The sequence below is a fragment of the Equus caballus genome, chromosome 14 (genome assembly GCF_041296265.1).
Source record: "Equus caballus isolate H_3958 breed thoroughbred chromosome 14, TB-T2T, whole genome shotgun sequence".
Lineage (NCBI taxonomy): Eukaryota > Metazoa > Chordata > Mammalia > Perissodactyla > Equidae > Equus > Equus caballus.
This window is the reverse complement of record NC_091697.1, coordinates 72,314,039-72,339,058: the sequence shown is the minus strand read 5'-3', so window position 1 is coordinate 72,339,058 and position 25,020 is coordinate 72,314,039. Positions and strand designations below refer to the sequence as shown.

The following is a 25,020-nucleotide window of genomic DNA, read 5'->3' as shown; positions in this document are numbered from 1 at the left end:
CAACTACCATTTACTAAGCACTCGCTGTGTGCTTATAGAGTATTATAGACATTATCTGATTCAACCCTCAGAAGAAGAAGGAGGAGGAGCAAGAGGAGGAGTAAGGAGTGAGAGCGCTGGGAGGGAAAGTGGGGTGGGAGAGAAAGAGGTAATCACAGTCGTGGTTAGCCCTTATGGAGCATGTCCTATTTGCCAGGCACTGTGCTAAGAATTTTATGTAAATTAATTTAGTCCTGATAATAATCCAGTGAAGACAGTGTTCCTTCCCCCATTTTCAGATGGTGAAACTGAGTTTCAGAGAGATAAAGTTCGTTGCCTTTTATGAGTCACACAACCCCTAAGAGGCTTCAGGTAGGATTCAGACTCAGGCGACTTGAGTCCAAAGCCTGTGCTTTTAACCACAGTGACATTCCACACAAATTTATTATAATAAATACAGTTGTATTTCTTAGGATAATAATCGATTTAACAGAAATCAGTCTTGTTCTCTGGGAGATCTCACAGCTTGCAGGAAGAAAGGGATGGTGAGTGCACAGTCTCTCTTTATCCAATCACTAAATGCAGTGACTAGATAAGTTATTTTAGAAAAGCTAACATCACTTTAAGTTGTGTTTCTCTCTGGCAGAACAGCAACAGCCTGGGACAAGCATCACCTTATGTGAGGCCCAGAGTAGAAAGACCTCACGGATGTTGAGGAAGAAGTGTTTGCCTCGTTCATCACAATTACCTTGTGTGATTCGATGATACCGAGAAGGTTATGTAAAATCTTATTCCAGGCAGGTAGAAGAGAGACAGACAATCCATTCTAGGGGCAAAAACCCCACAAAATATGGAAAAGGCTATGTGTACAAAAATGTTCATTAAAACATTGTTTATAATAGCAAATAACTGGAAGCAACTTAAATGCCTAACTAATAGGGAAATGATAAAGTCAATTATGGTCCACCAACCTGATGGGGTATTATGCAGCTATGCATTTATTTATGTTAATGTTTTACTTTTGCAAAAGTTACATCTGCTGTACTTTGAAAAGAAGAAGATCATCTTTGATTTGGCCATCTTGTGTAATCACTATTAAGTTTTTGTTTATTTCCTTCCAATTTATATGTGTTTCATTTATAATGCAACAGCCATTATTAAGAATAGTTAAGAAGATGAGATAGCAAAATTTTTAAGTGAATGCTATAATTAGTAAATGAGCAGGTGTAGAGGAGGAAGAACTCTTCCTCTACCCTCTAGATTCTTCTGGCTGACCTAAGAATTAAATTGACATGAGACGGAATAACAGGAGAAAATCAAACAAATTTAATAACATGTATACATGGAAGAAACTCAGGAAAACTGAGTAGTTCACCAAAGTGGCTGAAATCGCCACCTTAAATACCATCTGTAGCTAAAGACAAGGGAGGGTGTTGGGGGGTAGTGGTTTGAGACTTCAAAGAAGAGGAAGGCCATTCACGTGGAGATGGAAAAGCAAGTGTTTGGTAAACAAATGTTTGCTGGGCCATGGCCTTGCTAAGTGCCTTTCTGGCTACCACACCTAGAGTCATCTGTGATGATAGCTCCTTCCTGAGACAGGCCTTCTATTTTAAATTCTTTGAAACGGTTAGGTGGAAGGTCAAAGATTTTTTGTTCTTTTTTTTTTGAGTCTTTTGTTCTTAAAAATAATCAAGCCAAAGAGACACATTTTGGGGTGGCAAATTCTATCCCCTCCACAGGATAAAAAGTTTTTACAACTGTGAGAAATAAATAAATACATAGGAAAAAAGATTGGAAAGAACTGTACTAACATTCTAATGGTCATTATTGTAGGGGGTATTTTCTCTATTTTCTTCATGGTGCTTATATGACACATGGGTCAAAAGTGAGACACTACCAAGAACTCTTGAGTATTAAACTAGTAAAGGCCATACTTAAGAAGATCAGACTTATGCAAATGTCTCCTCTAAATCCTTGCTACTCAAATTGTGATTCTTGAACTAGCAACATCAGCATCATGTGGCAGTTTATTAGGAATACAAGCCCTAACCCAGACCAAATGAATTAGAATATGAGTTTGACAAAATCACCAGGCAATCCTTATTCACATTAAAGTTTAACATGCATTGCTCTAGATGACAGACTTTCTCATTTTTGGAAGAGCAGAGTTTGATAGTAGCCTAATCAATGGCAATAATAAATCTAAACATAATGTGCTCATCGGAGAATGTTGATTGGAACATTGGCAAATGGAAACTGGGGAGAATTTGAAAGTTTACCTGACACTGTTGAGGGTTGAGAGAGTCACTTGGGGACCCCAGAGAGAATCACTAGGGAGTTGAGGCTTCATGTGGATTATCAGGGGCTCGCGCAACTCTGCAGGGTATGAATGAGCTGTCCCTGAAGCTTCTCCCCTGCCCTTTCTTTGACTCCCATCCCACACACCTCTTGGCTATCCTTTGGTTTTCCTTCCAGCATTTCTTCAGAAAGAAACGGCCCTTGTTGTGTGTCTGAGAGAGACGGTCTTTTGGAGAGTCCTGTACTTCTCATCAAAATATAATCAATTGCCTTCTCTTAATGCATGAACTATAAACTGTAGTATCCAGTCTGTGGATTTATTTCCAGTTACAAATTATTTTATCAGCATCCTTGTGAATTTGTAAATCTGGCATGCTTTTGCTTCATACATGCCCATATAAGAGACATTGATCAATTTTAAAGGGTTACTAATGAAATTCTAGAAGATTAAAACTGTCTTGAGATGCTATTTCTTGGAGGGCCCTGTCTGGGTGGTCAGGGACCTCCTTAGGGGAAATGTAAATAGCTCTCTTGGAAACCACATTAACTTTTGTAATTGATTTTTTAAAAATTGAGTTAAAAAGGATACCAAATGGGAAGGAAAGTATCCTAGACTTTTGTTATTCAAGGAATCTTGACTTATTTGGCATATTGCAGCTCACAGAGCCCTTCTCAATTACTGTTTTTCCCCTCTTCAGTGTCAGTTATTGAAAGTTATTTTAGGAACATTGAATTTTGTGTTTCTGTGACACCTCAGCAGTTAATGGTGGCTCAATCTTTTCCTTTTAGAATGAGGTCTTTTTTACTAACATTTTATATGGTGTCCTCAAAGAAGATCACGCCCTGGTATTTAGAGCTGTATCCATGAAGGCGGAAAATTTCACAGAAACGGGTGAAATAAATGAGATTTTTGACTTATTTACTTACAACAAGGTAAAATCACTTAGATCTTTCCTTTTATTCTGCACTCTTGAAGAAAGTTGCATAAAATGGATTGTAAGGGTCATAGACTCATATGCTACTGTACAACTTTTGATACAGATAACTTTAATGTTTTTCAGTAGATGGATTTCAGAAAATGTGATTAAATTGATTTTTATCTAATAAATATTAGTCAAGCCCATATTGGGTGCTCAGTACTATCCACCATTATAAATAGCCTTAGACAGCTTGCTACTTTGAAGGCAAACACGTCTGTTTGGTGGAAATTTTTCTTGCCGTGTAATTCAATTTAAAAAAATTTGTGTACTCTGAACTCTCTATATGTAGGACATTGGCTCACCTTTTATCTACTGATTAGTGACAGTCTACTATTTTATTAGCATACTTTGGGATAACACCAACATTCGACTAAAGTGCATAATACAATCAGGAGCACAGCCCAAAATATTGCATAGCAAAATGGACTATGTCAGTATTTACATATCGAATTTTGTTCAAATAATGGACAGCTTTTTATGTCTTAGGGAGCGTCTATGGCCCGCATGCTTTCTAGTTTCCTGAGTGAGAGTCTGTTTATCAGCGCACTTAAGGTGAGTTTACAAAATCGTTACTGGAGGACAGTAAACATAAATTGCTTTGGCATGTTATTTATTTTAACCTTAACTTTTCTATTTTTCAGTCCTATTTGAAGATATTTTCTTTCTCAAATGCTGAGCAAGATGATCTATGGAGGCATTTTCAAATGGTAATTGTCCAACTTCCTGACGCATTTTCCTGAGTTGTTTTGTGTGATATAGTACAACAAAATCAGGAGGCCAGGCATGTATGGCGATGCCACAGGAAAGCAATTTTGCCTTGTTTGTGAAACTCCCTTAGGTCAGAGGTTGTTTCTTTAGTCTTCACCACAGTATTCCCAGTGCCCAGAACAGAGCCTGCACGTGTTAGATCCATAAATATGTGTTCAGTGAATGAATGAATGAGCTAAGGAACCATTCATATGGAGAGTTGAACAGAGTTCTGAATTTGGCCTAGAATATCACCCACTGGAAGTTGCTATATAAATGAGGAATAGAATAGCTATGTGGGTTTTTTTAGGAGATTGCTACCTTGAAAGATTTTGATGATAAATAACTGCTTTTGTGATGATTTTTTTAAACAGGCCATAGATGACCAGGGTAAAATTCTTTTGCCAGCAACAGTGAAAAGCATAATGGACAGTTGGACGCACCAGAGTGGTTTTCCAGTTATCACCTTAAATGTATCTACTGGCGTCATGAAACAGGAGCCATTTTATCTTGGAAAGGTTAAAAATCAGACTCTTCTAACCCACAAGTAGGTAGATTTGCTCCTCTGTGTTCACCTTCCTTGAGACTGAGCTCTGATCAAATGGAAACCAGCCTGTGGACGAGGAGCATAACCCCTGCTGGCTACACACCTTTCTGCAGAGTGACTCCGGGATGATGACTTAGTGCTGCAGGCTGGCTGTTACTGGGGTGCCGGGATGAGGTAGAGCCCCTGATGTCCTGAGCAAGGCCAGAGACCTGCATTTGTGAAGTCAAGGCAATGCCCCTCCCCTGGGATTTAGGGTAGCACTAGCAACCAAAGCTTTGGGTGTTATGTATTCCTTTTTGTCCTTCAGACAGAGGTAATGAATTACTCAGGATTCTGGGTGAGAAGCAATCGGATTGAGCCATGGATGGCCTCATGTCAGTTTAGAGAAAAGGTGATCCTGTTGCAAGGTTGTCTTCTCTTCCTTAGAAACAGAACTGAATGGTAACTGCATCCTTGGGGAATAGTTCTGTGCGTGTCTGCACATGAACATATGTGTGTATTTGTAGCCATACTTATATTAGAATTAGAGCCTTGAGATTCTGTTAGACCTGGGTTTAAATACTAACTTCACCAAAATTCAAACCTTAGGAAAGCCTTATTTAAACCTCTGAGTTTCAGTTGCCTTATCTATGAAGTAAATGTAATAACATGTGTCCCAGGGGATTGTTGTAAAAATGAAAGGAAGTAATGAGTATAAAGTGGTTTAGCATGCATCTCTTTCTCCTCTTCTCTTCTCTTTCTTAACTTGTTAAATAATTTTCAGCTGTTTTCAATCCTCACATCTCATTGTAGTATCAGCACAAATGAGGAATTAATTTTCAAATACCACCACCAAAATCTTCTGGTCCTCCTACTCTTTCTTTAAAACCCCCGGGGAGAGGAACAGGAGACCTGGATGTTTCTTGTCACTATGACATTCTGTGACTTTTGAGAAGTGTGCCTTAGCTATCAGATAAACACAGAGCAAAAACTAGACCCGTGAGCAAGATTGGAGCAGACATTTGAGCAAGACTGGAGCTATTGCTGAGACTCCAAATAGTGTGTCTCTTCAGATGACGAAGCCCTCCCTGTGGTCAGCTACTTCATCTGGGTCACATCCACCAACGTGGGAAAATGTGAATAATCTGGATGATTTGCGCTGAACACTTTTCAGATGGGGAGAAAACTTGAGGTGGAAAAGCGTTATGAAATGTTTGAGGCTTTTTCTTCTTAAATTCCTCTTCCCCTCTCTTGCCACAGATGGGTTTGGATCTGTCTGCCGCATTGGAATGACCCTGGACTAAGCTTAGCTGGCTAAAATTTAATATGAATATGAATATGAATATGAATTAATATGAATAGGTCTTTAAAGCTTCAGATACAAGATAGTCTTAAGAGCTGCTTTAAGTTATAAGAGGAAGTAAATCTGTAAGACATAAGAAGAGAGAGTAAACAAGTAGCCAAAGCAAAGCTGGCTTGTAAAAATGACAGTGAATAATCCTAAGAGCAAGTCCTGCACTTCCAGAGGGAGAGACCAAAGGATTTGAGTCCGGTTGTTTTATCACCTCATTGAATATTGGCTCAGAGTTTATATTCTTATGTGTGAAAATTAACTGAATTTTTAATTTTTTTTCGATAAGTGACACATGGATTGTACCTATTCTTTGGATAAAAAATGGAACTACACAGTCTTTAGTCTGGCTAGATAATAGCAGCAGTAAGTAACAAATTTCAAAAATATCTTCGCATATCTATATGAATATAGTTTTATATATATATATATATATATATATATATAGGAAGAGAGTAAAATCTTGAAATGTCTACCTTTTGAAAAGCTATCTTGTTTAAAACTAAAATATTATATCATTCTTGTTCAACATTGAGCTTTAAAGTTATAAATCAAAAGCCATTATGTGTGAAAAAAATAATTATATGGTAAGATTGGTATATATTTTAGAATTCATTTACTTTTTGTTTTCTTGGGTTTATTATTTAGAATTAAGAGGATATAGTATAAACATGTATTGAATATTTTAAAAATACACCATTTCAAACTTTTCACATGTTCCTTTGTAGAAGTATTTCCTGAAATGCAAGTTTCGGATTCTGAGCATGACTGGGTGATTTTGAATTTGAATATGACTGGATATTATAGAGTTAACTATGATAAATTAGGCTGGAAGAAATTAAATCAACAGCTTGAAAAAGATCCTAAGGTAGGGTTAATTTTTTATACCTTTTATTAAATACCATTGATAATGTGCTGTCCAGCCTTTCAGAGGTTGAACTTTCATAAACCTGGTGGTTTATAGTGGATGAGGAGAGACGCCACCCCCATTGCTGCCTCTCACCCCAAGATGTACTGGATTTTTAAATTTTTCTTAGAAAGGGGAGATTTTCGTTGAATGTATTATGTTTTTGAACATTAATCTTGCCTTCCCACAACAATTTTACCTTTCTAAGTAAAAATCAGAATACAAATTAACCATTAGTTTTGTGATCTTCGGCAAGTTACTTAAATATTTTACTTCTATTTCTTCATTTTAAAAATGGGAATAATATCATATTTTTCTTATGTATGTAATAAGACAATGTAGGTAAGCATATACTTAAAATTTCTAAGCTCATAATGGATGTGCAGTGTATGCTAGAATAGAGTTTTTAGAAATTCTCACTCTCCCTCATAGCAGAGAATTTAATTAATAAAATATCAATAATAATCCAATATCACTTTAAATTGTAAAACAACTATAAATCATTATGCAATATATAAATATTAAAATGTTGGCTAGCTCTAGTCAGTCAGATTTTAATTGGTTGAATTAAACCAAATCTCCGTTGGTGGAAATGGATGCTACCTTAGAAGTCTATCAAGTTGGCTCTGCTGTGAAGCCTGGCCCAGTTCAATGAGACTCCATGCATAAAAGCAGAGTGTTGAACTAAAAGATATCCTAGGTGTCTCTCTCTTCGAAAGTTCTCGGAGACACGCATCAGCCTTTCTAGCAGAAGAGGCAGTACGGCATTTTGGTCCAGAGCTTGGGTTCTGGGTCAAGTAGACTTGTGTTCAGATTTTTGTTCGTTTACCAGATATGTGACCTTGGGCCTCTTATTGACCAGTCATGCCTCAGTTTCCTTATCCATGTAATAATGGGTATAATAGACCTTATAATCTTATAGGTTACAAACAACCCTAAGAGCTGTTGTGAGGATTAAATAAGGTTATGTGGGTATCATGTTTAACAGAGGCCTGACAAAATTCAGGTGTTCAGAACATGTTTTGTAATTTTAAAAAATTATTATTGGGCTTTTGAATAAAGCTACAAAACCCACTTATAATAATATTTTCTTCTTAAATCTTTTCAGAGTAGCTGAATACTTATTAATTGCTAAGGGTACTCTTGGCCTTGGAAGCACTAGGTCATGCCACTACAATAGTTGTAGATTTACTTATTGAAAAACTGAGGTCAGTTATTCCTACAACATAATTGGTGAGCAAATAAAACACTTCTATTATTAATATTAATCTAGAAAATGTAAGTGCTGTTACGGCCAGAAAAGAAATGAGACTACTACCAAGGAAAGACTGGAGCTTGGCCTGGTCAGATGCTTGAAGGGATGTTGTGAAGATAAATCTTCTGGGACCACAGAAGTGGACGTGCTGGGAGGTGTTGGAGGAATGCTGTAGGGGAGTTTGGGCACCCTCAGGGCACAAGACGAGACAAAGTCCTGGGGTCTGGCAACGCCAAGGAGCTCAAACAGAAGCCTAAGGAGTTAGGTTGGCAATTGACCCCTGCCTTTCCGTGTTTCAAAGGGCTCTGTCAGTGGTTTTGTGTCAAATTAGTAAAATCTCGAGAAGACAGATGCCATTTAAAAGAGTATCTGATTACTGCCAAAAATAGTGGTAAATAATATTTATTTAAGGCTTCACATGCTTCAAATTCCCCTGACAATAATTTTGACATTGTAATACAGTTTAATATATATTTCTGTTTTGGAGAAGCCTTTTAAACTTGGCTTCTTGCTTTATTTTTTAACACACTGTTTTTCAGGGAGTATTTTGGCAAAACTCTTCACCATATTTAAACCTTATGATTGGTGTCCTGAGGGATCATTTATCAAAAAACAGATATATAATAAATAAGTTATGGAAACTATCTTTAGAAATTGTTATTTCTCTGCGCATGAGATAATTCACATGAAAGTACTTTGTGAGCAGCAATGATCTTTAAATGTTGTTATTATTTTGAAAATTATTTTCTTACTAAAAATGTCTTCATCTTTTCCTGAACACGCTTGGATCTAATTTGCAGGCTATCCCTGTTATTCACAGACTGCAGTTGATCGACGATGCCTTCTCCTTGTCTAAGTGAGTACATGTTCTTCATTCATGGTTTAGAGTGGACCTGAAGAAATTTGTAAACATCATAACCTCATCACTGTAAGGATGGTTCTTTAGTATATACAGACCCTAACTTTTTAGATTAGGATCAAATTCTGTAGTTATAGTGGAATTTTATAATATATGAGTTGCTGAAATATGCAACAACGTAGATGAATCTTGAGGACATTATGCTAAGTGAAATAAGGCAGTCATAAAAAGACAAGTACTGTGTGATTCCACTTATATGAGGTACTGAAAGTAGTCCAAATCATAAAGACAGAAAGTAGAATGATGGTTGCCAAGGAGCTGGAGGGGAAGGAGCAATGAAGAGAGATTGTTTAATAGGTATAGAGTTTCAGTTTTAAAAGATGGAAAGAGTTATGGAAATGGACAGTGATGATGGTCACACAACATTATGAATATATTTAATACCACTGAGCAGTACATCTAAAAATGGTTACTATGGGGGGGCCACCCTGTGGACAAGTGTTGAGTTTGTGTGTTCTGCTTTGGCGGCCTGAGATTCACCAGTTCAGATCCTGGGCACGGGCCTAGCACTGCTCATCAGGCCATGCTGAGGCGGTGTCCTACATAGAAGCACTAGAAGGACCTACAACTAGGATATACAACTATGTACTGGGGGGGCTTTGGGAAGGAAAAAAAAAAGAGCAAGATTGGCAACAGATGTTAGCTCAGGGCCAGTCTTCCTCACCAAAAAAAAAGAGGTTAAAATGGTAAATTTTGTGTTTTGTGTATTTTGCCACAATAAAAAAAAATTGAAAAAAGCCAATTCAAAAAAGTCATATCAGGAAGAGCAATAACATCTACTGCTATTAGAAATGAAAGCCAAAAAAACAGTGTTTTTTACAACAACTTGAGAAGAAGGAATATATTCTTTCTCAAGTCAAAACTTGGCTGTCAGTTATATCAAAGTCCAATATATTTTCAGTCAAATTTACTTTGGTATAATAAGATTTAAACTGATTATGGAGAATTTTTTAAAGGATCATAAAAGAACAATAAAGATGATTCACTGTCTTAAAACAAAGCCCTTGAAGGAAAACTTTTAAAAGGATGCAGTAGAGGAGATATGAACAGAAAAAGATAATGGGGTTTCAATATTTATAGAATTATTTTTAATAGTATAGGAATCATTATTTTTAAAATCTTAATCAAGAATAAAACTTAAGTAAAATACAAGTGATTAGGCTTTTTAAAATCTGTTAAATATTAAAATGGATAAATTTAGGAAGATTGTAGAGGATGTATTCATATTTTTCTATACTGTTGGAAGTCAAGGAGATAAAGTAGCTGACGTATCAAAAAAGAAAGAGTTGCTGGAAATAAATAGACTATCAATTAAGTTTTTTTTTTTTTTTTGAGGAAGATCATCCCTGAGCTAACATCTGCTGCCAATCCTCCTCTTTTTGCTGAGGAAGACTGGCCCTGAGCTAACATCCATGCCCATCTTCCTCTACTTTATATGTGGGACGCCTGCCACAGCATGGCTTGCCAAGTGGTGCCATGTCCACACCCGGGATCCAAACCAGCAAACCCTGGGTGCCAAAGTGGAACGTGCACACTTAACCACTGTGCCACTGGGCTGGCCCCTCAATTAAGATTTTGAAGTGATTTTTGTTACTCAAGGGTGATGGCTGTAGGTATAATTTTAATGAGGCTGTAATTTAGTATATTACAGAATTATTGATTTTATCTATATTGGATTTACTCAATATAAGCTATGCTTCTAAATATTTAACCAGGTAAATTAATATATGTTCAGAATTTAAATTTTCAGACAATAAAATTAAGGGGTATACATAATAAGTTATCCAGTGTGCTCTCTCTTTCTTGGGCCTGTCATATTTCTTGAATGAATGTCTGCTTATGTTATCCTTCATTCTCCACTACTTTTTCCCTCTGTGACCTGCGGCACATTTCTTTGCCTCCTACTTTGCTGAAACTCCTCTCTAAGGTTAACATGACTCTGATATTGTTGACCACATCCTCCTGGAAACTTCTTTTTTTGGCTTCCTGAAACTCCAACGTGCAAACCTGGTTCTCCTAATATATCTGACTTCTTCCTGCTTCTGTGAGCATCCTTAAGACCAATCATGGTTATGTTATTTTCTGCTGTCTTTCCTTTGGATAACTCATGTATTCTTATGGTTTCAGTGATCATTTTATTACATACATGTGCAGTGCCCAGCAGATATAAGTTCCTCAACAAATGTTTGTGGAAGGATATGTTGATGACTTCTAAGTCAACATCTCTCCTTGTCTCCTGTCTTCTGTTCATCCTGTGGTCATTTAAATTCAGTACCTTAAACACTGAACGTTATTTCTGTCTCTAAATCGCTCCTGCTATCAATTTCTCCCTCTCTGTCAAAAGTGCTACTATTCTTCCCATCACCCAAACTTGAAACATCAGAGATATCCTTGACTTCCTCCTCTCTCCATCTCCCAAATAGTCACCATGTCTTATCTATTCATTCTTGGGAATGTCTTTTGGATTCTCACCTTGCTTACTACCTTCACTGCTTGCATACAAAACCAAGCTTTCATCATCCTTTGCCTGGCCTATGGCATTAGCTTCCAGCCTCATTCCTTTGAATTCCATTCTGTCTTCTTTAGCACAAGGCAATGGAATTATAAGGCATCAATTTCATGATGTTACTTCAGTTGTTTAAAAACCTTCCCACCAAATGTAAACTCTTCATCCCGATATTCAAGGCTCTCCACAGATTTGATCCCCCTCATCTATTGGGCCCCACCTCTTGCTATGCACAAAAGAAACCCCCTGCCTCGGTGAGCTTGATCTGCCTATCACACTAATTCCCACTTTATCTTCTTTGTTCCAAGCTGCCTTCCCCTTTCTCTCTACCCATTTCAATCCTACCCATCCTTCATTGCCCTTCTCAAGTTTCTCCTCTAGGAGGCCTTCCCTGACTTTTTCATCACGTGCACATGTTTTCCTTCTTTGCTACTTTATTGTATTCTTTGCCTTTTCTAGGACCTTTCATTAACAGATTCTTATACGTAAGTTTCAACTCCTCACTGAAGTAATGAGCTCCTCAATGGTAGGCAGGAGTAACATCCTATGTACTAGTTTGTGTTCTTATTAGTGGTCAGCAAAGTATTAGATAAAGAATGACTTTTAATTAATATTTGTTGCATGGAAATTATACTCTCATAAGAATCATACTAAATGCACCAATACTCTATTGCTTGATAATCAGTCTAAGGTTTGGCCTGGATTTTCTATAGCCTCCAAAAATTTGGGCACTTGAACACACCAAACTGAAATGGAGGGTCTGTCAACATTGCTTGGATTCCATCTTAGAGAGAACTTTACCCTCTAGCTTCCTGATTTCACATACCTTATTGAAGTCAGGCACTGAAGCAGGGAACGAATATGGAAAGTATGCAAATTATTTAGCAAGTAAAAGTTTTTTGAGTGTACTTTTTTAAAAACCAAACAGAAACAATTATATCGAGATCGAAACAGCACTTGATTTAACCAAGTACCTTGCTGAAGAAGATGAAATCATAGTGTGGCATGCAGTTTTGTTGAATCTGGTGACCAGGGATCTTATTTCCAATGTGAACAACTATGATATATACCCATTATTAAAGGTAATTGCATTCTTTGTTGTGTGGTTTTGAAAAAAATCTTCTCTTCCTCTTTCCATGTTCTAGACAAGCATCTGTGAGACAGGTCTTTCCCAGAGTAATAGTCTATTGGTTCTGTATATATTCATTCTCTTCACAATGGCTGATTATTGTTGGAAGAAAATACCTTAGTCATAGACCTGTCTAGGAGATGAGTGTGAGTGAAGTTTGGAAAGGTACTTAATTTGTGGCAAAGTGACACTGTGTCCTGAGAAACCAGAAGTGGATGGAAATGGTATGCTTTTTTTCTTATAGAAGAAGATAGTATCTATTAGCAACTGGTTCCTTAAAAGATTGTTAGTCAAACAGCATGACTTTTAACAACTCTATATTTATAATTGAAATACTCTGATTTACAGGACCAGCACTTAAGTCCAGAGAGATATGTTCCAGAAAAAGTAAAAGTTTTGAAGCTGCTTTTGAAAGAAAGAAGAGACAAGGGGAAATTAGAATTAATGAATGAAGAAATGACATGCCATCATGTCATTATAAAAGGGGAAAATAACATAAATAACACAATATAAAAGGGGAAAAGTTCCATTATTAGATCTTAAACAGTGGTCATAAAACAGATGGCACAGGAGAATTGAAAGCAGAAGCTCATGAGCAACCCTTCAGAGAGCTGGGGGCCGCAGACAAACCGGCAAGTAGGTTAGGCAAGGATTCCAAGTGAGTTTCTGGGGCAGCCTGTAGGCAAGATCACAAATACCTTGGGTTCCATATTTTCTTTTATCTGGCGTCCTATGTGCTAATGGGCACTTACTTGAATATGGGGATGATGCCCAATAAAAGAGGCGTTTAATGTTTGTGGGGTCAGGGTGGCTTGTTGATAATATCTGATGACTGGTTCTGAGTAAAGTCAAAACTAATGTTTGTTTTTAAGAAGAATTTCTATGAATTGCATCTGGTTTATTCTTAGGAATGTACTGGTACATGTATAACTTTCATAATCTTATTATTTACCAACTGATAGCTAAATTGAAGAAACTTTATTTCAGAGTTGGGGCTTAAATTTGTCAAAGGCATAAGTCAATTCTCCTTATTTTCTTGGAGGTAGATATACTAAGATGGAAGTTTTAATGTAGAAGGTTTAATAGTTTTATATTTTTCCCTTTTTTTCTCTATTTTGAAGAAAACTGGAAATGTTTGCAGTGATAGTGAATGATAATAATAGCTAATATTTACTGAATTCTTCCTGTATGCCACGCGGTGTGCTTGTATACTTTATATTTTACAAATTACTTAGTATAAGGAAACTGAATCCAGAAAGGTTAAAAAATAAACCAGTTACACATTTAGTAACAAAGATCATTTCTGAAGAAATATCTGTCAGTTCTCTATTAATGTCTTTTCAGGCAAAGAGAAATACAGTGAAAAATTCAGTGTTGTGAACCAGAACTAACAGTATATTTTCTTTATTGTTTATAGAAGTATTTATTAAAGAGACTTATGTCAATATGGAATACTTATTCGACTATAATTCGTGAAAATGTGGCAACATTGCAAGATGACTATTTAGCTCTGTAAGTATTTTTTGAGCAACGATAATTGAATAAAATGATTCATATGAATAGATAGGCTTCCAGATTCATAAAATAAGATCTGAATACCTCTGATTCGCTGAGAGATTTTGTATGCTACTTGAGAACAGTAGCTTTGGGATCGGTGAGCTACACATATCCTAATGAGAAATAATAGTTTGAGATCTTAATTTACCTGAAAGGACATACATGTACATACAGGAATTTATAGCTCTACATTCTCAAATCTTAGGCTACTGGTTGAAATTATAAGTTTGTCCTACTGTTGTTAAAAGGTTGTATTAAGCAAAGCCAGCTATACCAATGAATTGAAGGGCATGCGAAGGCCATGGGGAAAACGTCTCTGTATATTATTGGTGACAGCAATTCTACCATTATGCAAATATCACGAGGGAGATTGAGAGTGAAATATATCAGTCATTTGTGTATGAGCATGAGTAAGTTCTGCAAATGATTTTCACATCATTGGTTTGGTGAGGGGAATAAGTATGTTGTCGTGATGGCCTGGGAAGGGGGTGAAAGGCAAGACAGGGCTGTGGTACCACTGGCCTCCCTATGACCCAAGGTTTGTTTGTTTAGGCTGGACTTGTAGATTTAGGGAGGGAACTTGTGACCAACAATGAATGTTACAGGGATTATATTTACAGCTCTAGTCAACATCAAGCTAAAATAATTAGACCAAGCAAGAAATACCAAATCTACAAAATGTGATTATACTCTCTGAAGAGTATCCTGAGAAGAGATAAATTTTAGTGCTAGGGCGTGACTGGATGGACAAAATGTCGAACAGACAAGTAGATGGAAGGCGGAGGATAGAAAGTGGTTAGGCAAGTTGTGTGAATGAATAGGAAGGCAAAAGCGTACTCAATCAGGCAGCACATACGCTAACCAGCCATATCCTTGGCTCTCCTAAAATGAATTGAAATGACCTGCTTTTTTGTAGCATCCTGGGGCCAGTTCTTCTCTTCAGAGCAACCTTGGGGAGTTGGACTGTACTTCCAGAGCACTTCATCTTGCTGCAGCCAACTTGGGATGGGTGGGGAGAGGGAGTGTGTATGTAAAGGATGCCCAGAACTGTCTCTCAGAGGGCCTCCACCCTTGGACATTCCACTTCTGCTTATCAGGAGGTCAAGGCAGACTGGGTTGAAACTGGAGGGTGGAGCAATGGAGATTTGGCTCTTGCATTTTCTGGAAACTTATGGACAGTTTCAATTCTTTTACCTCTCACTCCAAACTCAGAGAGTGTAGGGAGACACACCTCAAGGCACTGCTTATCTGGATTTATTATCTGGATTCTTCACTGTATCCTTTTGAATTTATTTTGTTTGGAACCATAATGAGTACCCCTGCCCAGCTATAAAAACCTCTTTTTTTTTCTGGACATGATTATAATAGCCAGGAGGAGCAGAGGAAGGAACAGAAGCTCAAGCAATGAAGGCGTGTTGTCGCAGAAGAGAAATAAACCATCCTTCTTGTTTTCATGTATGGAAGAAGAACTTTATTTATTTTTTTCAAGATTTTATTTTTTCCTTTTTCTCCCCAAAGCCCCCCAGTACATAGTTGTATATTCTTCGTTGTGGGTCCTTCTAGTTGTGGCATGTGGGACGCTGCCTCAGCGTGGTTTGATGAGCAGTGCCATGTCCGCGCCCAGGATTCGAACCAATGAAACACTGGGCCGCCTGCAGCGGAGCGCGCAAACTTAACCACTCGGCCACGGGGCCAGCCCCAGAAGAACTTTATTTTTAAGTGTATTAGATCAGATACTCTAAAGTCATTTTTTTAATCCATAAGGCAATTATTATAAAACCGAGGAAAAATAAATTGATAACAGATATGGCGTGCATGTACACCCATGTGTGTTTGAGAGAGATGAAGGATGGCAGTAATTTATTTCTAACCTTCAAAAAATACCAATTTTGGGGCTGGCCCCGTGGCCGAGTGGTTAAGTTCGCGCCCTCTGCTCAGGCGGCTCAGTGTTTCGTTGGTTCGAATCCTGGGCGCGGACATGGCACTGCTCATCAAACCACGCTGAGGCAGCGTCCTACATACCACAACTAGAAGGACCCACAACGAAGAATATACAACTATGTACTGGGGGGCTTTGGGGAGAAAAAGAAAAAAAATAAAATCTTTAAAAAAAAAAAAAATACCAATCTTAGAGCTTATTTGATGCCCGAGATCCTCTCAGCAAATATTTGTCTGAATCTTAAATACGTTTGCCATCTACAAAAGCTGCTTTTTTAACAAAACTGATGTTATTGGAAGGATGTTTTAAAATACCTTTTCTTTTATGAAACACGTATTCTTGGAGGCAGAAAAAATAAATGTAGTAATGCAAGATATAATGTTTCTCTTTGACTTTATCTTCAAGAATGTCACTGGAAGAACTCTTTAGAACTGCGTGTTGGCTGGGTCTTGAAGACTGTCTTCAACTGTCAAGAGAGCTCTTCAGAAACTGGGTGACCCATCCAGAGAATGAGTAAGAGTAACATTGTAATTGCCCTTGTTTTTGCCCTGTTTCAGCACCAAAAATTTCTCTACCTTTTTGCTGCTCTAGCTCTGGGAGTGACCCTTTCATTTTCACTTGGTTAATCTCTCTCTCCTGCTATTTTTTTTCAAACACCCTTTTAAAAAAACAATTGTGTAATGTAGGTCTGTGCATAACAACAGATTAGAATTAATACACTGAATTGTCAATCAGGACCTCTCGTGGCCAGTGCTTTCCCTAATAAGCACTTATGTCTATTTTGAGTCTTATTTATGTTGTGCTTTATGCTTGTTTTTTATTGTTATATATATATATGTGCTTCAGAGCATCTCTTTCTCTGAGTTTGCAGTCTCACTGAGAGCTGAGACTAAGACTCTGTCATTTGGTGTTACTGTATTACCTTTAATATATCACCTCAGATGACAGATGGACTTTTAGGAAATGCTATAATAAGATTTGAGACCAAACTGAATTATCAACGTACACTGTTCTATTCTAACTTACTTCTCCTTTAAAACTTCTTAGTTTCTAAACTAATTTGATGATCTCTTCTGATGATATTAATGCAAATGGCAGTTCCCACAATTGCTTGTCTATTTTTTATCTTCGTATCTGAGATCTCAAACATTTTTTCTAGATTTATACTTCTAAATATATGACAACCTAGGTAAACATATAGCTTAAGTACTATGAGAAATATCGTTGCATGTTATACCTTACAGAATACCTTATCCGATTAGAAATGTGATTTTATGTTATGGCATTGCCTTGGGAAATGAAAAAGAATGGGACTTTTTGCTAAGTATCTACAATAACAAAACAAAAGAAGAAGAAAGGATGCAACTTGCTTATGCAATGGGCTGCAGTAAAGATCCATGGATACTTAACAGGTAATTATTGTCAACTTACATTGAAAGTTCCTGGTGAAGGAATGCAATTAATGAACCAAAGGGAGAAAAATAAAAATGAGCTAATGTAAGAATTAATACTATACATATTTGTGCATCAGCAGCTTAGAATCATACGGAATTTTAATTCCATTTATTTAAATTAACTCTTTCTATTGGATAATTTCTACATATTCATTTTCTGCAAATGCACTTTTGCAGATATATGGAGTATGCCATTGCTACGTCTCCGTTCACCTTCAATGAGACAAATATAATCCAAGTTGTGGCGGAATCTGAAGTTGGCCGGTACATCGCAAAGGACTTTTTAGTCAACAATTGGCAAGCTGTGAGTGAAAGGTAGGAAGGAAATGTGAGACGTCTTCTTTCATTTAGGTCATTGGTTTGGTGCTAGTAGCTCAGCTTTAGTCTGGCTAGGTCACAAAAGTCCTTTGCATTGACTAGAAAAGTGATAATTTTTCCTGCATTTAGTCTCACCACAAACTGATTGTGTTCTAAAAGAGAAGAACATTTATCCTCAGTTTTGGCTGTCTGTATATGAATGGATTTGCATGGGATACTTATCTACCTCAGTTTCCTCATTGTGCCCACCAAGAATCTTGTCTTCAATTTTTTAGTATGTGTGTACATCACTCATTCATTTATTTTGTGAAATACATCACTATGTCTTTAAGAAACAACAACGCTCATTACTAACATCAGCCTGGATGCGGCTTATGTCTTTTATGTGTCATATTCCCTTTATACATCTGGGTTCCATATTTTTTAACTTTTTATGTTTCTTGCCTTTTAAAATTAAATCTGCTTACTTCTTAGCTCCTCTGTTGGATAAAACATACATTGACATGGAAAAATCAGACAGCATGTCCTTGGTGGTTGCTCTTTCTAGAACATTACCTAACCACACATTCTTCAAAGCCTAGAATAATATGTCCTACAAGTATTCACATAGAGTTAGCAAATACAAAGTAGCCAACAGTTTAGGTCCTTACACCTGTAAAATTGGAAGATACTTCCTGTAAATGAGTTTATCCCTTTAGAACAGAAAGTATGTTTAGAATATCAATGTTTAAGAATGTGAATATCATTCTTTTATAGGGAAAAATAATGGAATCTTTTTCTTTTCTAGACATTTATTGAATACCTTTAAAACAACATTTATTGAATACCTTTAAAACAACAAAAAATGTGTTTTTAAATCAGAAATTAAAAACATGTAGATAAAAGTTCATTGATACAGTATTGTTTTTTTTCTGGCTCATCAGTGGAACACATAGCTTACTTACGTATTGAGAAAATTGTCCTTATCTCTTGTTTTAAATTGTCTGTCATTCTAGGTTCATTGCTTCAGAGGGCCTTATGAATTCCTTAAATTTCCTGGGATCCCTAAGACCTTGAGGGTAAATGGTGTCTTCCATTTTTGCTTAAGTCATTAAAAAGAATTCCCTCTTTCCTAGATCCTACCTCCCACTGGGAATTTTGGAGTTGGGATATAGTAAATCAGAATTATTTACACAGGTCTCCTTGTTCTTTGAGGTTTCAGAGATTCTAATCTTACAGGGTTGTAGTTTCTGCTCTCTTCTTGGAGCTTGTAACGACAGCTCTGTCCCCAAGCAGGTGAGCCTAAGCATAAACCAGACACTTCCTAATGTAGCAGAGCTTCGGAATCACCTGGAGTGGCTATAAACCTTAAGACACCCAAGCCCCCTTTAAAATCAGAATCTGCCTGAATAGGGAGGGAAATCTGTACCTTTCGCTAGCTCCCCAGGTGACTCCAGTATAGTTTAACAGAGCCAGTTGACGCTGGATTTAAAAATTATCTAAGGCTGTGCTGCTCAACATAATAGCCACTAGCTAACATGTGGATATTTACATTTAAATTTAAATTAAATTAAATTAAAATTCAGTTTCTCAGTTGCACTAAACCCATTTTAAGTGCTCCATGTGGCCAGTAGCTACCATATTGGACAGCTCAGCTAGAGAAAATTTCCATCATTGCAGAGAGTCCGACTGGACAGCACTGCTCTAAGGGGTAAACCAGCCCCTCAATTCACTTTTTCCTCTCTTCTTTTACCATACACAGAACACGTGCCAATAAGCCCCCAAAATGGCTTTCAGCAACCATGGGTAAGATTCCTCTTAATTAAGTGACTCTAAACGTGTTTTAAGTTTCATTCCTCGGAAGAACTTTTTTCTGCATTTAGAGAACAGGAACATGTTAGCAACTCTCTGAAAAGCCCACTGTCTAGCAATTTATTCAAATGATCTACAAAACTGTATTAAATAAGAGTATAGAAGGGATTCCTTTTTTAAAAAACTCTAAATGAGTGTTACGATTATCTCCAAGAAGTACCTAGTATTATAAATGCATGAACTTATAACTATGGCTTGAATATTTTTATCTTTTATCCACAGAATTCTATGCTCATAAAATAAATGCCTATTCTATTTATGGTAAATTCAGTTCACTCCTCTTGCACATTCTGCTACAAAAAGTCTTTTGGACTCAAATTTGCTTTCTTCATCTAATATTTTTATTTTTCGGGTTCAATTTATATTCACCAGTCCCGCTGAATTTTGCAAATCATTTTGTTCAAATAGGTAATCATTATTTATAGATTGTTAGAAGGAAATAAATATTAAGATTAAGAATTAAAATGTTACATACACTAAAAAATGGCACAGGAATGCTCACTTAATTCTTTATACATCAGAATATTGAATTATTACTTATTAAACAGTTACATTTGACATGAATATTTGCATGTCACCAGTCCTCATGTGATGATAAAGATAGTATCAAAGTGTAAGTAAACAAATGCTTATGACAAATTAAATTTTACATTAATTATGTGGAAAGGGTTTATTCTGAATTTGCTAAGATGTGGCTGATCACTGTCAAGTTAGCACTGAAATTAGTGTTTCTCCAATATGTTCCACTGAACGTTATTCATCGAAGCTGTTGACAAGCCTTCTTTACCAAGGGACACAATAACCCAATTAGTTTGGAAACTGTTTTAACCTCCACTTTTGCAAATTCACAGTATGTGTTAGCATCGTAAAGGCTCTAAGAAGTCCTGTAGAAGGAAATCTAGAGTTTTCCGTACACCTTGCCCAGCATCTTATAGCTGTAATCCTGTTATGTACCATAGATGGTAATGTAAACAGAGTATCATTTTCCCAGTAGATCAGTTGTTCTGGGAGAAACACGGATGAGAAACTAAATTCTCCAACCCTCTCATCTGGAACTGTAACTAGAACATCTATTTATTGTTTGCCTATTAGTTAACATTTAGGCCTTAGTTTCCTCTCTATAAAATGAAAGACATTGTATTTGATCAATTCTAAGGTTCCTTCCAGTAATAAAAAGTTTTGGTTTTTCTATGCCAAGGCACAGTTAGTTCAAGCTGTTGTTGGGGATATAAAGTGATTGGGACGTGATGTCTGATCAATGCTGGAGAGGGATTTGGGGATTGAAAGGGATTTGAACAGTCAGAGTTGGAAAAAGTCATCTACATGGAAGGCCTGAGAGGCTGCCTTGGGTCTGGTCACAGTAGCAGGCTGGAGCTGAGGACGCTGGAAAGGAGGAAAGAGGGGTGGTCAAGAGTTAGAGTTGAGTACACCGCCAATAGCAGTTCAGGAACATCTGGTCCCCTCATCCAGGCCCAGAATTCTCCTCAGGAAGCCTAATCTGAAAATACATTTTCGAATATGTGATTGAGTGAAACAACTTTGGCTTGGTCCTGCCCCTCACTCCCATGTGCAAGGCACTGCACTGGTTGCTGTGGAATAATCAGTTCATTCTTGGGCCAAAGATGATCTTTTGAGTACTGATCCCAATGAGGGAAACTCTGCAGGCCATAAAGACATCTTTCAGGTTACGGAAAAATCAGTATGTACGTACAGTTATGGATAGATCCTGTGAAAGAATGTGTGAAAAGAGATGAAGCAATAGGATTTTTTCTGACTTTTTATTGTATCTTGTAGAAAGGGTATTTGTGCTCTTATCAGCCTTGTTAAGTTGCTTCTGGCTCTCTCAAAACAACATAGCCTTCACAGCCTATAGGGAAAACCCTAGTTTTGGGTTTTTTTTGTTTTTTGGTGAGGCCCTGAACTAACATCTGTTGGCAATCTTCCTCTTTTTGCTTGAGGAAGATTGTTCCTGAGCTGACGTCTGTGCCAATCTTCCTCTATTTTGTATGTGGGATGCTGCCATAGCATGACTTGATGAGAGGTGCGTAGGTCCGCAGCGCGATCCGAACCTGCAGACCCTGGGCCACTGAAGCGGAGAGTGTAAACCTAACCACTATGCAACCACGCCAGCCCCAGGAAAACCCTAGTTTTATCTGAATATAGAAGACAAGGTATAATCACTTTCAAACTCAGCTGGTCCAAAATGAGTCTTACCGTCTTCTTGATTTCTTCTCCAAATACTGTTATATTGGCTAAACTCTCTTAAGCTTGAAAACTTGCACTCATTTTCGCTTCCACTCTGCTGTATTTCATGATGGGGAACACAGAGTTGAAAGGGCTAAACAGGAGCACAAGGGAACTAAGAGAGCTGAGAAGGTATCGGAGGGGTGTGCCCAAGCACTGGAGGGCCCATTCCCGCCAACTGTCAATGGACAAGGCTGGATGCCTTGGTGTCCCCATGTTGCCTAATGGCCATGCTTATCACAGGAAGTCAGACATGGCATAAGAAGGGCTAGGAGGGGAGGGGAAATGGGAGAAAGGAGAGAGACAGAAGGCAAGCTAAACTAGAGTACCAAAATCACTGTGCCCACACCGGCATCGAATGTTACCAATTTTTTAAGAGGGTAACTCTCCTGACACAAATTGGCTCTTGTCTTTATATTAATTAGAATGCATGTGAATACTGGTAGGATAAATTATTTGTAATGTATATGTTTTGTTCAGTAATGCTTCAGAGTGTTCTCTCTCAACAAGAGTGACAAGTCCTCTCTGTCTCACAAACATCTCCTCTTGAAGCTTGCAAGAGCGGGGGGAATGAAGTGTGCTGGCTGCTCTGATAGGTGCTTCAGCATCCATTATCTCATTTAATCTCCAGAAAAGGCTTCTAACTGTGTGTTAGTCCCCATTTTTACCATTTATAAGTTGCCCAAGGTAACTTCAAACCCCACTCTGCCTCTTGGGGTAAACTTTCTCCTGTGTCTGGTTGAAAATCACATAGTTAGCAGCCTAGGTAGCTTTCTACTTTTTATTTTAAGGTTGGAATTCAATTTCTTTGCAAATTTTGCCAAACATTTTGAGTCATCTCACAGGCTTTTTATATCTGGCCAACAAAAATCGGAGGAGTAAGAAACATTTCCTCTTTCCTCATAGAAACAGGCTTGCTTGCCTGGATTACATGTAGACTGTCTCTTGTCCTCCGCTCTGCTCAAGTAGACACGACTTAAGTTACAGCTGGAAACTTAAGAACAAAAGTCCTGTTTCCTCTCATCTCTGTATGTTATGCCAAGGTTAACTCTTACAATTTTTAATTTCAAGTATACGTTTTTAAAGTAAATCAATTGTTTATTACCTATCAAGGCAGTTCAACCATTTCTTATTCGGTCCCTTATTTTATTTTCAGTCCCTGAACTCTATTTTAATTTTTCTTTCTTTTTTAATGCATCCAAAAGTCTTTACTTTTTTAACTACAGCAACGCTTTGGGCAGGTATGTATCTGCTGTTTCTTTGTAGCAATGTTTCATGGCTTTTCTTAGATGATTCTTGTTGGGTATTCAAGGACACTAACCTAAAGGGGAAGTGTCGATTACCATGTTCGTTTGAGGGACCATAAGCAGAGCCAGGTTCCTAGCCTTCAGTGATCGCCAACATTTTGAGAATCTCAGAAGATAAGGATTTTCTCTTTAAAAAGCATATACAAGTACAAAATTTTACATAAACTTTCAGGGTATTTTAGTCAGAGTTTCTGAAATTGATCTCATATTAACTGTTGTTTTTTAAGGAGCATAATTTGCATATTTACTTTCTTATAAATTTTCTTAATTTGAGGTATGTGACATCTGTTCTAACCACCTCATTTAAAGTGATAAAAACAGTTGTTATTTTTTTGAGAGCCTTTTACATTTAAATAAAACTTTAAAAACTCTGTATTATACAAATCAGTATTTAACTATAAATATTTCTTTAGTGCTAATATAATAGATTTTCTATTAAAAGATGAAGCTAAACTAGTTCATATATGTTTTTGCTTAGATCTGGGAGACAGGAATTATTAGGGGCTGCACACTTAGCATTGATCTGCTATATAAAATATAGCTTTATCTTGCAAAACATTTTCCACTCCTGATTAACATCTTGTTGCTTTGTAGGTATGGAGCACAATCGTTGGTTACTCTCATAGATATAATAGGGAGAACCATAAGTACGGATTCACAGATCGTGGAGGTAAGTACTTTAGATATTGTGAATTATAATGGTAATTTGGAAGCCCCGTTTTATGTAATTTGGAGTTGCTAAGTTTAAAAATAATATGCTTATCTGAATGATTATATTCTGTGCTCCCATTGGTGCTATTATCACTGTGCAGAAAATGTTTTTAGTTATATCTTGCTTCTGAAATAGAGACCATCCTTGTTTACAGAGGACTGGACTTTATTCCTTCTTGCCTGAGGGAAAGAATAGTAGTAGACTCTGGCCTGGGCTGCCTGCCCCAGGCTGGTCTTCCCTCCGTCCATCGTCCACATTGCTCCCAGCTGCCACCCTGCTCCCAAAGCTTTGGTAGCTCATCGTAGTTTTTAGAAGAAACTTTAAAATCTTTTCATTCTCATGTGAGGCTCTTCGTAATCTGCCCCTGCCTTGCTCTTTAGCCTCATTTTTACCCATCTCACCACCGAGTGTCAGAGAACAAGAGACACAGACACCCCCAAACACTTTTCCTCTAGTTGTACTATGCCGCTTACAGATTTTCTTAAATTATCATGCTGTGTCACATTTCCCAGGTTTCGGAAACACTCTACCTTCTGCTGGCGTGCCCTCCCCATGCCTGTCCTTTGCTGAGTAATTCCTAATCGTCCTTTATGACTTTGTTTCTAGGAATTTTTTAATTAACTGATTTGCACTCTCACCTCCTCCCTGCTCCCAAATCATCCTATGGATATCTTTATCATAGCGCTTGTCACATTATACGTAATCATGTGTGAATATGTCTACCCCCTGAGGCTATCTGATGAGTTCCTCAGGGACTGAGACCACACTTTAATCATATCTGTATCTAGAACCTAACGTGGGGCTTGCCATTTCTAGGCTCTGCTTTCCTCTGGGCTGAATTTCTTCTTAGATGGGCTTTCTCTACATGGAGGCAAGCATGGCTCCAGGCTTCCATGAGCTGGAATCCTTTCTCAGCCAGCTTCAAGTTCAGCCCTGAAGGAGGGACTCTGGTTGGTCCTACTTGGGTCACAGGCACCACCCACTGTGTCCAGGGGGAATGACATACTCTGATTGGCCTAGCCTGGGTCATGTGCCCACACT

At 37.5% G+C, this 25,020-nt stretch overlaps 1 protein-coding gene across 3 annotated transcripts in view; it reads left to right on the top strand.

Annotated features, from left to right (window-relative positions):
• LVRN (laeverin) overlaps positions 1-25,020 on the top strand; it is a 78,006-nt gene that overhangs the window by 48,293 nt on the left and 4,693 nt on the right. Inside the window, exons 7-21 of one of the 3 annotated variants that reach the window (XM_070233223.1) lie at positions 3,067-3,210; positions 3,744-3,809; positions 3,899-3,964; positions 4,379-4,551; positions 6,171-6,247; positions 6,610-6,749; positions 8,844-8,899; positions 12,397-12,550; positions 14,015-14,109; positions 16,499-16,606; positions 17,338-17,505; positions 17,725-17,862; positions 18,861-18,923; positions 19,607-19,650; positions 23,862-23,937. In XM_070233223.1, coding sequence (XP_070089324.1) covers positions 3,067-3,210; positions 3,744-3,809; positions 3,899-3,964; positions 4,379-4,551; positions 6,171-6,247; positions 6,610-6,749; positions 8,844-8,899; positions 12,397-12,550; positions 14,015-14,109; positions 16,499-16,606; positions 17,338-17,505; positions 17,725-17,862; positions 18,861-18,921 — 1,446 coding nt within the window. In that variant the 3' untranslated portion in view covers positions 18,922-18,923; positions 19,607-19,650; positions 23,862-23,937. Of the gene's footprint in view, positions 1-3,066; positions 3,211-3,743; positions 3,810-3,898; positions 3,965-4,378; positions 4,552-6,170; positions 6,248-6,609; positions 6,750-8,843; positions 8,900-12,396; positions 12,551-14,014; positions 14,110-16,498; positions 16,607-17,337; positions 17,506-17,724; positions 17,863-18,860; positions 19,019-19,606; positions 19,651-23,861; positions 23,938-25,020 lie in introns of those variants that run through there. The other 2 variants (XM_023617838.2, XM_070233224.1) reach the window with 2 other exon arrangements.